This window comes from Equus quagga, chromosome 16, assembly GCF_021613505.1.
Source record: "Equus quagga isolate Etosha38 chromosome 16, UCLA_HA_Equagga_1.0, whole genome shotgun sequence".
NCBI classification, from domain to species: Eukaryota; Metazoa; Chordata; class Mammalia; order Perissodactyla; family Equidae; genus Equus; species Equus quagga.
The window spans coordinates 71,229,870-71,246,369 of NC_060282.1; the positions used below are offsets into that span (position 1 = coordinate 71,229,870).

At 39.6% G+C, this 16,500-nt stretch overlaps 1 protein-coding gene across 2 annotated transcripts in view; it reads left to right on the plus strand.

Moving 5' to 3' along the window:
• Nucleotides 1-16,500, plus strand: part of GDAP1 (ganglioside induced differentiation associated protein 1) — a 48,385-nt gene that overhangs the window by 20,704 nt on the left and 11,181 nt on the right. Inside the window, exons 1-2 of one of the 2 annotated variants that reach the window (XM_046642111.1) lie at nt 10,413-10,643; nt 11,333-11,525. In XM_046642111.1, coding sequence (XP_046498067.1) covers nt 10,527-10,643; nt 11,333-11,525 — 310 coding nt within the window. In that variant the 5' untranslated portion in view covers nt 10,413-10,526. Of the gene's footprint in view, nt 1-10,412; nt 10,644-11,332; nt 11,526-16,500 lie in introns of those variants that run through there. The other variant, XM_046642113.1, reaches the window with a different exon arrangement.

Here is a 16,500-nt window from a genome sequence, read left to right on the forward strand (position 1 = left end):
GAGCAGTTTGGAGAGGTTTGGGAGAGGTCGAGTGGGGATAGAAATTCCCAGACATATTGAGACTCTGAGGGTTGAAGGGCCCCATATTCCATCTCTCTCTCAGACATCTGGGGAGCAGGTGGCAGCAGCCTCATCAAATAATTAGAACCGACACAGGACAGCCATGTTAGGACAGAGGGGACAGTGTGGGGTGTTTAGGCAGACAGAGCCTGAGGCGGCCCTGGAGTGGACCTGAAACCCTGCCCAGATCCCTCTTCTGGACCAGGCACTCGTTCCCCCAGCTGCTGTGAGTGCTGGCAGCTGATGCCTTGCGGCGGAGTCCTCCCAAGAATTGCTCTTAGCCAAAGAAGGCCTCCTAGCCCAAGGTCATGTGAACTTCCTGGAGCAGCCCACGTCCAGTGACTGGTCCACTGCGGGGGATATAATGGTCTAGCCCCTTTGCTGCAATTGGAACAACTTCTAAAAGACTGTTCCAGCTCCAGAGCAACCTGTACAATCAGCTTCTTTGCAACCGCACAGCAGTTCTAACTTCTCTCTCTGCTCAGCCCAGCTTCCCTCACTTCCTTACAGGTGTCGTTCTGGAGAACGTTTGCCAATAAATCTTCTATAGGCAAATCTCAAAATCTGTTTCCTGGGCAACATGAGCTACAACAGGCCTCCTAAATCTCCTTGGCTCTGGGGTTGGGGGTTTGAAACACGGAGGAAACCTGAGATGAGTTCTCCTGACCTGGCGTACATGAGAATTACGAGCGGGCGGCCTGCCAGTGGGTGGCTGTGGTGTGATGAGTAGGAAGGCTTCGGGTGGGTGTCACGAAGGCAGAGACTGGATGGAAGATGTGCTTGAATTTCAGAGGATCAGTGAGAGCCAAAGATTGAGTCAGCGTTGGTGGGGAGGAGTGGATGGCCGCACACTGACCACGCTAGAAGGACTGGCCAGGAGTGACCCCAGATATGAACCCTTCAGCAGAGGCAGCAAAGCCACATGTCAAGTCTCAAAGATCCAGCTGGACAAGATAAGTCAGGGGAGGCCAGGGAGGACCAGAGAATGGCTGTCAAATGGTTGCCCCTCTCTTGACATCAAGTGAATACTGAGCCACCAAAAAATTATATCCACTCCCCTCCTCCCTCCCACCACCCAAGGGAGGGGGAAGGGTGGCTGAATATTTACTCCCAAGAGATTTGTACCAGAGGTGGTTGATTTACCCTAAAAAGGACAAAATTAAAAGTTTTCCCGCCCTCAGTGGAAATGGGTGCAGAAACATGCAACTGAAAAGAGGGAGGGAAGACAAAAACACAATATCAGGGGAAGAAAGCCATATATGGCTTAACACTAAAAACCAGGCCTTGTTCTAAGTGCTTTTATTTAAATAGTTCTATAGTTTATAGACTTTTCAGGTGAAAATTAGCCAAGCTGCCAGCTGATAGTGTACTTTACATACTTCCCTGGATATGGAAAAGGTATTTCCCCGGCAGGCAGGCAGCCAGGCTCATCCGAATCTGGAGCACAGCTCCTGCGTATTGTCATCTTAAGAATGAACAGACAGGTTGAAGATGAACCACGACGGATCCAAAGGAAACTCCAAAGCTGGAGTGAGGTTAAACTTCTCGGCTCTAAAATGAAAACAAGGCTCCGATCTCAGCCTTTTAATCTTTCTGACTTTACATAGAGTTTTCTCATTTAATTCTCACCACAACCCTATTTTACGGAGGAAAATGGAAGCTTAATGAGGTCTCCCAGCTGGGCCGGGGCTGAGCTGGGATTCGAACCCAGACAGCTGGTTCCAGAGCCCATGCATGCCACCTCTGCCTCCCCTACGCTTTCTGCTTTTGTGTATGTTACAAACTGGATTTGTGGAAAGGCACATGGAATCTGAAGAGTCATTTTAGCAAAGCTAGAGACGTCACTATTGCCAAGATCAGCCAGGTGAGTTACAAACATGGAGAGATTATTAGTTATGGTGGGGGATTTGACCATTTGGTAATGAACAGGGGTTAGAGATAAAGTCAGAAGCACTCTCATTTGGAGCATCATGTAATGCATGTGGTAATTAGTTATTTATGTGTCTAAGTTCTTCATTTAGAAAATCTGTATATCGTTCCTTTCTGGGAGGCAACACCTGTGCCCTGTATCATTGTATCCTTAATAGGAGTTTCTTAGTAGCTTGTCATTTAGTCCCTTTCACGTCACAGTAGAGGAGTGTCTTAGTAAGGAAGAAGGAAGGGACTGAGGCAAGTAAGAAATCTTCACGTGTTCTGGTAACATTTGGACCCTCCCAACACTCAGCGGTGGAAAACTCAACATTTGCCAAATTTCTGAGCTGTGTTGTTTTTTTCCCCTTTATCCGTGTTTTATTTCCTTAGCAAAGTTACCACCAAGAGCAGTTTATGATAATAGTGGGAAGCTAACAGTACACATTTAAAATACAGGACGACAGAATTTAAAGCTTTTAATACCATACAGCAAATAGATTTGGGCATACTTAAGAACTTCTCATTTTAACTTTCCTCCTGATAGAATCTATTTGTATCACCGGTTTTAGCCTTGCAGACTTGGAGGGAGTGGTGAAAGATGAACGGGCAGTGCTCGGCCACAAGGGGAGAAAAACGTCATCCAGCCCCCAGAATAGCAACAGCAATAAATATGGTCATGTCGCTCTTCTGCTGAGGCCGAAACGACAGGCAGGATCACATTTGCGGCACCCAACAGGCCTACTGGCTTCAAGGGGCTGGCTCAGGCCTTTGGAGGAAACGTGTACAACCGGAGTGGCTTGATTTTGGAGCTATGACTTAGCACACAAAGAGGGCACAGAACCCACTGCAGAGCTAGGGGGCCTCGGCACCCTTCTGGCCACGGGGGAGTACGTTCTAAATCAGCTTTCGGGACAGCTGGCTCGGGGCTCTTGAGAGCTGAGCGGAGAACTTCCCTGCATGTCTGCCTGAGAACTTGCTGTTATCTGCAGCTGCCACAGCCATCAGGGCACATGCGTAATGAGGAAAGTGAAAATGAGGGCTCTCGTGGGTCATCAGTTATTTAAAGAGGGCCCATCGGATGTCAGCCGCTTCATTGTACAGAATCAGCACCTTTGCTCCCGGGGTCTTCGAGGAAGGAGCATCCTCCTCACTTCGAAACTCCTCAAGTCTCCCTTTGCAGACCAAGTCACTGGGCGCTAGCCGTTTCTGGGACTCCGTGTGCTTCTTCGTCTGTCCCTTTTCATATATATTTCAATTTTGTAGAATATGTGGCCATGTCTCTGGTTGGTTGTAGTTTTACCATCTTTACATTCTTTTGCCATTGGAATTAGCAGGATTGAGCTTTTACAGTTCCAGAACTTGCAAACAGCAGTAGTCTTTTAGACTGAAAAAATTTGAAGCCAACATATGTACCCGATTGTTTTAATGTGTTTGGAAAGGCAAAGCATCACCTGAATTTGACCAGTTTTCCTTTTTCTGGTAGACTTCCTTGCTCTCAAAGGATATAATTTCTTATAAAGCCAAGCTCCTTCTCTCTGTGATTTTCGTAGTTCACTGGTCTCTCCAACTGGTTCCCTATGTCACATGAGTCGTCCCTGGAAACAAGTTCACTGTAGCCACGTCACCCGTTTCTCTCATGTGGCTTTAACAAGCACAGATTCAGTCCCGTGCTTTCATTTGTCTCAGTTACATGCTTAGGATTTAAACTAATCTTTTCTCTATGGACCACAATATTGCTTTTATTTGAAAAATACGGTATGTAAAAAATTAAAGGGAGTGTTGCTCTTGACTTTGATATCTCAATGTAAAATTCAGCACTGTGTTTTATTGTCATTATTATCTTATGCCTCCTTAGGATCTTATTAAGACCAACAAGATAAAGAAAGTAGTTTTTATAGCACTAGCTCTCATGTTTGTTCTCTCAACGTCCCTGGTGACGTTGGGTGGTGAAGAAAAAAATCACGCCAGTGTGTTGAAGTCGGTGCCAAAGGAACATAGACGACTATTTGGTGCCCAGGATCTGCTGCTGCCCAGAACCTTATCTTGTCCTATTTATACATTCACAGGCAAAATCTTACTTAGAGTAATCCTTGCAACATTAGCATTTTCTTTCTTTAAAGCTTATGTCTTTGAGTTTTTATGCCATTTTTCTCAGGTGGCCAGAGACACTGCAGGCATAAATTAACTTCTCTACTTATTATTTAGTGACTTAAAGAACACAAAAGCAAGGACATTGGAAAAATAAATTCCAAGGTATTATTCAATATTCTAATTTGAATTACAAAGATAAACGCCAAATGATGTGAAATCCCTGGAAAGATGCCTTTAACCATGAAAAGAGAATGCTAAGATAAGGTGTCTGGGAAGACTACCTGAATCACTCATTGGGAAATAGGAAGAAAGAGTCACCTTCCACTGAGAGGCTGGCATTCTATAGTTATGATGAAAGGATGAACTGTACACGAGCACACTGTGAATTACTAAGAAAGCACTTAGCTTTAGGAAATACAAAAAAAAAGCGGCAATTTCAAGCATTAAGTATCCTCTATAGGACATGCTTTTGCCAAGACTGTGTCTAAATATCCTAGAGGCTTTCATAGTTGCAAACATTTATAAATAGACTTCTTAATTATTGTAACATTAAGGAAAGAAAGGCTAATATTATTCAAATACCAGTAGAGCACACTGGGAAGTGACTCCTTTTTATCACCTTGACTTCTCTCACCTTCATATTGTAAGTGATATTTGCATAATATTAACATAATCATCAAAGTGTTCTTTTAAGGATCTATTCCAACGGGCACAGCATGAAGTCCAGAAAGGAACCTGGGTGGATCCATGAGTAGTATCTAAGTATTTTATCATTTATTTCTTTTACTAGAAAAATTTAACTTCCACCTAATGCTGATTATTCCCCTATGGTTTTGAAATATAAATGGGTAAAACGCACATTAAATTATTATAGAGAATTGCCAAAAACAAAGTTCCAAAGTACAGGCCATCTAGCAGACATGCTCCTCTGACTGGAGGACATACCATATTAATAGTTAACATTTACCCAGAGTGTTAAAAATACCAGTTATTTTTTTAGCATTGTATCATTATTATGTGCTCTAATTTTTATATACCTTGTGCTAAACATTGTGTTAAATATTTGGCATTTTACAAAACCACAATTAACCTTCAATGTATTTCAGTGAAGGTGGTGTGATCACTTCATCTGGTTTATAGGTGAGGAAGCTGTCCCGTGATCACGTAGCTGGCGAGCGGTGGATCCAGGATTTGAATCCAGTTCTGACTTTAGAGTCTGAGCTCTTAACTACTGCTTCATGCTCTGGAGTGGAGGGTGATGCTAAGGTACGGTGGAGAAATTACAGGGGAAAGTATAACCTCAGGCACTGCATTCATACAGTGAGAGGACCCACAGTGTCCTAATCCTTCATTGTAAACTCAAGAAACTCAGCAGAAGTCAACTGTGACGTAATCGATAAATAATAGAAGGCTCCAGAATTGGCCCTGTGTCTAGGCCGAGGCCAATGGTGGGCCATGCACAAGCTGTGGGATATGGTTACATGGGCGTAGAATTTGGAGCTAGAAGCCTTGTTTTAGTTTTTGCTCTGCTAATTATTAGTGGCGTGGTTAACTTCATATCTCACTGCTAATTCCTTATCTCTAAGAGAGGGTTGTTGGGAAAATCAAATGAGTACTGTTTTTTTAAATCTCTTTATAAACTTGTAGAAGGAAATTAGATACTATTAGAGAAATGTTGGTATAAATTTGTAATAAGCGTTGGTTTAGTTTTAGCAGGATATTCTTCCTATCTTCTTTCTCTCCATTTTTTCTATGAACTCTAAACAATCTTGGGCAAAAAGTTCCTGAAGTAAAACCCTTAGTGACTTAAGGAATAAGAAATACTTGCTTATGCGACTACTGAATCACAGCCGATGACTCTGTGGTCATCCCTCATACACTAAGGCTGTATCTTGTGGTGGTGAGAACATGAACCCTAGACCAGACTTCTGGGGTTACATCCCCCTTTTGACACTTGCTAATAGAGTGAGTTTGGGAAATTTCCTGACCTCTCTGTGCCTCAATATCCTCATCTATAAAATGGATGTGGTATTTCTCCCTGCCTTAAAGGATTTTGAAGTGTTAAGTACAACATCCATAGAAAGCCCTTGAAATAGTTCCTGGCACACACTCCAAAAATTATTAGCAACCATATCGTGCAAATGCATACTTGTTTGAATTGTATATTGGTCCATATTCATGTGTTTATTCTGAAATGAGAGATGGATGAGAGAAGGTGGACAGGGACATAAAATCCTTTCCACCAGAAATATGGCTGAAAGTGTATTCTGTACTAAAAAAATAAAGAATTTAGTGCATCGTTCACATTAGTAGTCATTCACTGAGAAACTAGAAAATTAATCAAATTATTATCAGTCTACAGTAACCTCACAGCTAGAACCTCCTGAATTAATAAGTTGCACTTGGTATTAAATATGATTATTTGCTCTGGGATGCAAGAAAGTCCACAGGAAACATTTCAGAATTTTAACAGCAAGTCTAGGCTCTTCTAAGGTCTTTGAGGCTTTTGCTTAGAAGCCTGCAGGGGGGTCATCTACATTTTTGAGGGGAAAGTGGAGGAATCTTGGCATCTTGAGCCTCTAAATTCTAACTCGTGATTTGCTTGGCACCATGGGGTTTTACTGGGCTGTTTTGTGGAGGTGGTTCCAAATTATTTAACCTTTTCTTCCAGATACCATAAATCAGGCTTTGAGTTTCCTGCACTCTTCTGCTCTACAAATTTTACAGATGGGGCAAACTAGAGCCTGAGGATTAGGATGGTTCATCAATTATACGCCAAATTGGTAGTTCTCAAACTTAATGTGCATCAGAAAAACTGATGAATGGTTTCCCTTCAGTTTAAAAGTCTGCAGGGCTTTTTAGGGGCTGGCCCGGTGGTGCAACGGTTAAGTTCTCACGTTCGGTTTCTCGGTGGCCCTGGGTTCACCGGTTCGGATCCTGGGTGCAGACATGGTGCTGCTTGGCACGCCATGCTGTGCTAGGCGTCCCATGTATAAAGTAAAGGAAGATGGGCATGGATATTAGCTCAGGGCCAGGCTTCCTCAGCAAAAAAGAGGAGGACTGGTAGTAGTTAGCTCAGGGCTAATCTTCCTCAAAAAAATTGAAAAAATAAAAAGCTGCAGGGCTTTTTAAAACCCTGATTGCTAGGCTCCACCTCCAGAGTTTCTGATTCAGTAGAATGTACATTTCTAACAAGTTCTCAGGTGATGCTGGTCTGTTTGTCAGGGGACCACCTTTGAGAGCCATTGTGATAAGTCAAATACAGGAGTCAAGTTGATTAGGGCTCCTGTAAACTAGTCAGAACCATCCTAATTCTTTTACCAAATCGATGCACTTGATGAGCCATCTTTTCTCTCATTCAATTAGATAATACTTAAGAGTTTCGTAGGTGCTTGAGAATATCAGGTAACAGAAGTTGTTTATATTTGAGATAAAAATTCTCAAAACTAGTTTCTAATTAAGGACTTCCCCCAGTCATTTTTTTCCCTATGTGTATACCAATTATAAGTCCTATGCAATTCACATGGTCAGATAACTGACATGGGTCAGGGCAGAGCAGGCAGAGTAGCTGCTGGGGGCTTGGTTGGTATTAAAGTTGCTACTCTCAAGAGAAAGTGGAGAAAATTCTATTTTTTATATATGTACAAAATTTCTTTTCCTAATTTGGGAAACTTTGGTTTTCAACTAGATAGCTTAATTAGTTAAATATATTCTCTGGAAAGTATCACCATTTCTGTTTTCTAATTTGTCAAGGAAAAAAATAGCAGGGGATTGATTATTCTCAAAAATATAGAGACCCCTTGTGGTCATTCGTAAAAGTACTTTAAAAAACAGAGACCTAGAGTATTCCAATTTGTCAAAAGGTTTCAAGATCTCTGGCTTAGTTGACATACATAAATATATTGAATATCTGTCAAAATAGATAAGTAATAGGACTTTACATAATGGTAACTTCTATAAATATGTACATCATTCAGCCATAACAGTTCTCCATGATATATTAAAACTTGATTGAAGCATAAGACATAAAGGAAAGTGCGCAAATCATAATTGTCTAGCTCTAGGAATTTTCCCAAACTGGAGATATCTGTATAGTCAGCATATCTGGTGGATTTTTATTATAATTTTATAGGAGGGTGACTCAGGCTCGGAAAGGTTATGTGATCTGTTTCATAACATCAATCAAATCCATTTTAACTTCGTTCACTCAGAAATGTTTCAATGAATAAAGAATTTCAATAAATATTAACATAAAAGACAGTCAATTTAGAAAGCCAGGATCCACAGTCCAGATATATAAGTATCAAATTTTGTTAAATGAAATTACTTTTACACAGAGAATTTCTAGAGCAGAAGACTAAACAGGCCAAAATTTATTATTATTATTATTATTTGTTGTTGTTTGTAATTGTTTGCTGTTTGTGGTGGTGATCTAGTTTTTTCCTCTATTAATTATATGCAGTTTTGGAGCATCTTTCACTTTGGGTTCCTACTTTGGGTTCCTGGGGATACTAAGAATAATATTCCGTCCTTGCCCCTAAGAGGCTCAGAGTCTAATGTGCAAGAGAGACATATAAACATAGTTTGATACAGTACTTTGTGCTCTAAGGGGAGTGTATATATCTCTGTGGACTAATTTTCAGGAAGGTGGCTATGTTTTCCCCAGAGTATACCCCAGGCTGTGTAAAGCTTGAAAGTCCACAATTTTCTCTCTTTGGTTTAAAGCTAGCATAGTGTATTAGAAAATAATACTTGACTAGTAGTCAGAAAACTTGTGTTTGAGTTATAGCTCTTTCACTTACTAGCTCTAGGATTTGGGACTAGTCTCTCAGTCACTAAACCTTATTTCCTCAACTATAAATTAGGACACAATTTAGTAGAAGCTCTGAATAAACATGTGATTGGATAATAAGGTTTTTATATTACTGACAAGTGGCTTTTATTAGGACGGAAAATAGGAGATTATGGATCAATGAAAGGAGATGTAACAGTCTTTTTCTACCTCTGTCATCATTTAAAAACAAAACAGACACCATCAGGTTTCCTTATCTCTTCTGTTTAGTGATATTCTTTTAATATTAGAAACTTTAAGAAGTAAAAGCAACACATATTCAGTATAGAAAAATTACAGTATATAGAAGCATAAAGAAATAAAAGTCACCTATATTATACAAGGTTGATGTATTAATGAAGACAGATTAAGACAATAATACCCGGAAACCACCAAGTAACAGTGGCTCAAAGAACAATAAATGAAGTATTGTAAAGGGGAGGAAGGACCTCATGAGATTTTTGTCTCTTCCCAGGGGCCTTTTCTGACATGAGCTGCATGCCTGCCTCGCTTTTCTCATAGTACCTTGTGTTCACCCTAAGACTGACAGTTCTCATCTCTATTGTGGTGTCTATTTATTTTGTTGTCTCTGCCATCAGACTTACATCTTGGGTCCCGGGTGTCAGTCTTATATTCCCAGGGCCTAGCTTAAACATGGAACATGGTAGGTGCTCCATAAATAATTGCAAATGAATGATACAAGCATTCATTTCATGGTCGTATTAATACATACTTACTGAAAGAGAAATTTCATTAATTTACTGTTACACCAAATTTTAAGAGGTATACAATAATAACTAGATTAGTATAATATTATGATTTTGACCATGGCTATAAAGAGAATGTTTATAAGGCAACTGAACTTGTGAATAATATTGAGTGCCTATGACATGCCAGGCTGTTTTGAGCATATAACATCATATTTACTTATTTAATTCTCACAAAAACCCTCTGGGGAAATAGAATTATCTCCACTTCAAAAATCGGAAAAATTGAAAACCCAGGACATGAACTCAGGTAGCTATGCTCTAAAAATTCTGTGTTTAACAACTAGGTTATTTTACCTCTCCATTGTTTATGAGATTTATTATTATTATTAATTATTGTTATTATTTGCATCACTCCATAGTAGCATCTTCTAATGAGAACTCATAGGTCCTCATCCTGTGGTTTTGTCTGTCAACCAGAACTTCTCTTCCGCCAAAGGGACAGACTCTCCAAGTGGAACTCTAAGTATATTGTGAAATTGCTGCTTTCATATCTGAGCAACCTCTACTCCACCTCCAAAACCGATGGGTTATTTGTAATCAACATTATTCATTACTCATTTTATAATCCGGGACTCACACTTTAGATTGTTTCCCTTAAAAAACATCCCGTTGCACCTCCCACGTAACTTCCGTATTCCAGAGGCTTTCTGGCGCGCAGACACTGCCGCATCTTTGCAGATTCGGCCCCGCAGCTTTCTCGCCGCCGAAACTACACTTCCCAGCCGTCTGTTCGGCCGTGCGGACTCGCCTTTCCCTGCTCCCGGAGGCTTCACGGAAAATCTAACGACGCTTTGCCGAGCAGTGTGGGTGGGAGAAGTACAGGGCGGACAGTCGAGGCTCTCCGGCCGCTCGCGCACCTCGAGATGGCCCGGAGGCAGGACGAGCAGAGAGGGAGCGCGCCCTTGATGGCGGAAGGCAAGTCGGACGCGGAGGTTAAGCTCATTCTGTACCACTGGACGCATTCCTTCAGCTCGCAAAAGGTACAGGCCTCGGCTGGGGTGGGCCGCGCGGATCGGGCTTCAGCACCAGGACAGCTCCCTCTGGGTCTCGCCCGGGTGCGCGGGCCCACCGAGAAATGAGCCTCCCACGCCCTAACCCGGCGGGCGACCCCTGGAGGGCAGGGATGCTCCTTGAGGGGGAGCAGAGAGAATCAGTCTGAGATGGAAAGGCGCTGCCACTCGTGAAATGCGACAAAAAAGCATCACTTTCGGTTTTTGGACTGCAGGCCTTGCCGCCTGGGCCTTGGAGACGGAGGCAGAGGGAAGCGCCTTCCTGTAAATGCATAATATACAGTTCCTTCTTTTACTCTTTCTTGTTCGTATTCACTCTCTTCAACGAGGCCTAACATACCTATATTTTAGATTCTTGTTGGGGGAGGACACATGGGTCCTAATTAGGCTTAGGACCCAAAGAAAGTAGTGGTGATGACAAGGGTGACTGTGAAATGAATATAGCCAGAATCATTCTTATTTTATTATCTTTTCTAATTTATAAGAGTAAGACTCTAGAATATATCTCACTTATTAATTCCAGGAAAAGGAATAGTGAAAAAGAATGTTGAAAATATTAGTAACTCAGGAAAGCACGGAAAAGCTGCTCAGTGGTGTTCAGGGACGTCATTTAATTGATGGTCTGTATGTGTTGTGGTAACCGGTGTGAACTCTTCCAGGTGCGCCTGGTAATTGCTGAAAAGGCATTGAAGTGCGAGGAACATGATGTAAGTCTGCCCCTGAGTGAGCACAATGAGCCTTGGTTTATGCGTTTGAACTCAACTGGAGAAGTGCCTGTCCTTATCCACGGGGAAAACATTATTTGTGAGGCCACTCAGATCATTGATTATCTTGAACAGACTTTCCTGGATGGTAATGTTAAGGCTATTTGTGATTTCTTGGATTTACTTTCTACACAAATCTATGTGTCTCCTCCCTCCCTGTTTGCTTCCTCCCTTCCTTCTTTCCTTCCTTCCTTCCTTCCTTCCTTGCTTCCTCCCTCCCTCCCTCCTTCCTTCTTTTTGGTTTCATGATGGTGGTTTAGTGCTAAAAACCTTTTCCATTTCCATAAGCACACAAATATAAAATTGGTCAATGACATAAATTTTGTATAAGCCAGTGTAACTTCATTTAAAACATTTCATGTAAACTACAAATTTTAATGTTGGAATTTTCAGATTCACTTGCAAAAAACCTTGCAGGTGTGTGGCTTGTAGTGGTGATTTATTAGCCTTGAAGTCAAATTCATAATATTGATTCTAAATATACACTGTGAAAATCAGTTTCATCTCGTTTACCAAATGGTTCCACCTTAAAAACAATAGGAGGGAAAAAGAGGAATAAATCTTAGGCAAGGGAGAATAGAATGTTGGTATACTTGGAGATCTTTGTCCTTGTTACTTATTGCAATTTGAATTTTATATCTTTTGTAAGGAATTATAGGGCTTAAATTTGTATCGTGTTTTTAAGTAATAATCATTTATTGACAGCCTGTTTCATGTCAGGCATTTAATAATTTCTATTCAGTCTTTAAAAGGACCCATCTAAGACAGGCGTGATAGACTAGTTGCTCCCATTTTATACACGAGGAAAGAGAAACAGAAGCGTTGCCTAAGGTAATATAGCTATTTTATGGCAGAGTAGGGCTGGAATGCAAGTCTTTCAAATCCAAACCTTTGTATTACACTGACTGTCTCCCATAGTCGTTGCCACTTATGCATTGTCTCACTTGTTCCTAATGACAACCATTTGAGGTAAACTGTAGCTTCAATATTTGCTTGAGATTACAGCTGATCAGTGGCAGAATTGAGAGCAGAAGAGAGGTCTGCTAGCTTTCAGCTGAGTAGTCTTCTAAAACAGAAAGCTGCATGAGATCCAGTTACTCTCAAATCTACCACCAGTTAGGTTGATGTTAATTGGGCAAATAACGCCAGAATATGGCCCCAAACTACTGGAAGCTGAGAAGGGATGTTACTAGGCAAAAAAATGTCTGAGGTATTTAGAAGGAAAATAGGAATGGGACCTAAATGGCGGCGGTGGTGGAGAAACCCCAGGGAATTAGATTAGCAATGGGCTACCCCTGTTCTTAGTGCAAGTGTTTAGTTCCCTAGGATTCTCATTGGAGGTTTTGGTTAGAGGTGGCCATTGATCCAAACCAAAGAGTTTCATGAACTGCTTTCTCCTTCACTGTTATTTACTATCCCTTATAAGTCTATATGCTTGGGACTGTACCAAAAATGGTACCCAATTGATTTAAGACAGTTTTTCTCTACCTTGAGCTTTTTGGAAATGGATGAGTCGGTTAAATGATAATTTGTATTTCTTGGGAGAAGTGGTTGTAATAATGTGAATAAAATAAAATAATTATATAAGAATTCTATTTTAAATAATCAAAAATTTAAAAAGATACAGTAAATGGAAAATCATTTTTAAATCTTTTGTTCACATCTCTTCAACTACTACTGCTACCGTCCTCCGCCTCCTCCTCCTCTTCTCCTTACATTGTTTCACCTCTAAGATATTCAGTGATATAACATGTTACTTTACAACATAGTAATCTTAAAGATTATTAGGCTTTCTTAAAATTTTCTGCAGTCTTTTTCTTTTGCTTTGACTATCCAATAACAAAACTGAAATATATTCTGAGTCCTGGTCAAACAAGGGAAATACTGAGTTGTTCTTCTTATTAGTCTTTATTGAATCAGAGGAGAAAGCACCAGGAGCCACACATTAAGAGGAACGATGGAAACTAAGGAGTTTAATTCTGGTTGTGCCAAGAGAATAAATCGTCAAGAATCCTAGCTCAGTCTGAAGCTGTCGTGAACTTGTTGCATACCCTTGGCGACTTGACTTCTCTGCTTGTTCTTTTGGATTCGGTGATAGACTTTTATCAATTTTGGAGATGCAGCAAGTCCAACCAATTCTTATTTCACTCTTTCCCAGGAGAGTAGCCATTTCAGTTGGAAAGGGTTCAAAGAAGATTAAGGGACCTAAAACCCATGGTAGATATGAAGGTAGCAAGATAACAATTAGTGACATAAATGAAGGCTAGTCTAGTCCAAAGATGAAGTTTATCCCAAAGTATTAAAATAGAAAACAAACGTGTAAGTGTCGTCACAATTATCATCAAGATAATGTATATTTGTCATTAAGAACTCATGGAGATAAGGAAAAAAGCCTGACAAGAGATAGACAAATCTTATCCTAATTGTCACGGAGGGGGAAAGGTGAATTCTGTCAATCCTTGCTACTGAAAATGTGTTCCATTGGCCAAGAGCATTGCTATTGCCTGGGAGTTTGTTAGAAATGCAAACTCCTAGACTCTACTGCAGATCTCTTGAATTAGAATCTGCATTTTAACAAGATCCATACATTAAATGTTGAGAAGGACTGCTACACATTTACTGTGCATTAAGTAATTGCCTAAGATTTAAGCAGTGCTGTAAGTTACTGTCTTTAAGTGTGGCAGAGTTCCAGAATGGATGGTGAAAGCTTAAAATATATATACATATTTTGGTATCTCAGTTAAAAGGAACCAGCTTAGGTTTTACATTACTGGAGAATGTCTATAACCGAAACTTAAAGAAAAATGAGTCTGTTATCTGCTGGGCATGGTTCTAGATATAGTATATCTTGATTTAAGTAGAGCATTTGAGATTACTTCATGTGATATGCTTGTGGAATGGACCAAATATGGCTGGATGAAAGTAATGCCCATTTTCAGATGAATAAAGCACTACATTGAAGAATATTCATTTATAAACTTCTTATAGTAGGTTGCCCATTTAGCTATAGACTTTCATTTTACTTATCCTGTAATAATTTTATTACACTTTAATTATTTCAATTACTTGTAGAACACCTAAACACCATAAGGTCAGAGACAGTGTCTCATCATCAACTGTATCCCCAATGCTTTGTATGGTGCATGTTATTTAATATAAGCTTAATAAATACTTTCAAATGATTAAAATGAATGAATTATTGAAAACAGATATCAGCCTGGACAGGGATCTGACACTGCCGCTGTTGTTATAGGCTTCTATTCTCTGACTTGAGCTTAACAATTCTATAAATAACTTGAATAAAGACGTAGTAGAAATGCTATTTCATTTGCAAATGATAATAGCTGGGATAATTAAAATGATGACTAGCTTATGAAATGCTTCTCATGGAATAATAATATGGAAAAATAACTATGATAAAGTTTAACAAGGCTAAATCTAGTAAGTGAATTTTGTTTTTAAAAATCAACTGCATTAATGAAGGATGGGAGACCTGGCTTGCTTTACCAATAAAAGCCAATATTAAAATAAAAGGCTAGTATGATCTCTAGAACTATAGGTTCTATCCAGAACATGGTGAACTGTGACCCACTGTATGCTGAAATGGTCATTTTCTTCAATTATGGATGGAACTTTGAGGAACCTTGACCAATTAGAATGATAATAAGTCAATGGATTTCGTGAGGCATGTAGTTGCTCATGGTTGTAATAGGAGACCTTAATTAAGTGTATCCATTCATCTAAATAACACAGTGTAGTCAGTTGGTATCTCCTTCGCTGTTATTTGCCATCCCTCATTAGTCTATTAGCTGGAGATTGTACTAAAAATGATGGCTTGCTGACCTGTAGACCTTTCTCACCTTTCTGTGTAATCAGTATTTACATCCTCGTGCTTTGGGATAAGTCCATTAAGTAACTGGTAGTTTGGGGGTGGAAGTCTGATAGCCAAGGCAATCCTTCTCAAGTCTTAGCCTAAAAAAGTGAATATCTAAGTTGGGGGATGGCTATACTTGATTTTTTTTTTTTTGAAAGCAGTTATGTGGAAAACTAGTGTAGACATCAGTGATATTCCTGAGGTCAGAACTTGGGTCAAAGGAAGAATTTAGAAGTACTCTGTAATGGCTGCTCAACCAAGGGCTGGCCAAGAGCAATCTCTTCATTCATTCTCTCAGTAGCTATTTATTGGGTATTAATTGGTGCATGGTCCTGGGATATTTCAAAGATCCCAAATCATTAGAAGCTTACTACTCTTCAAAGATTATTTTATAAAGTTTTTAATAATGCCAAACCTGTCTGTAATACATGTGTGTGCTATTATTACTATTCACTTTGACAGACTCTTTTCATGTACATGACACCTTTTTCTATCTGGGCATGTAGTGAAGAATAGTTATATTGAAGCAAGCAATTGAGTAAGCTCGATGAGATATGGTGGGAAGCAAACTAGGGAAACTCAGGAGCGGTGGATGTAACAAGTGAATATTCACACTAATAATAGGGATTTTAAATCTAGATATTTCTTATGCTAATAATATCCTCTTTCAGTGAACTTTAGCTTGGCCACTAGATAGATAATAAAAAAGAATGTGGGCATGAAATAACTACAAAATACCAGAACACGTACTATTTATTACTACCAAATAACTCAGTGGTATCCTGGAATCGAGGATATCATATAGTGAATATTGAATTTTGGTAATTTAATATATTATATAACAATTCTCCTAAGATCCTGTCTCATGTCTTTCATCTATAAATATCATTTGAAATATTCTTAGGAAACAGGGCTCAGTTTGGAAATAATCAAAGTATTCTGATATGATATTGAAGTATCACATATAAGTCTGATTAGGAAATATTAATTTATTTTTTAGATACAATTATATCAATATATGTTGAAAATCAACCTCATCAGATTTTAAAAAGAACGTTAATTCTGAGGTTGTCCCTACATTAAAAAATACAGTTATGTAAGACATTTCCAGTTATTGTTAAGGTTCATAGAATAAATAATTTTATATCTTCAATATAAGGCTCTTGTATATAGTTGAATAACTATATAT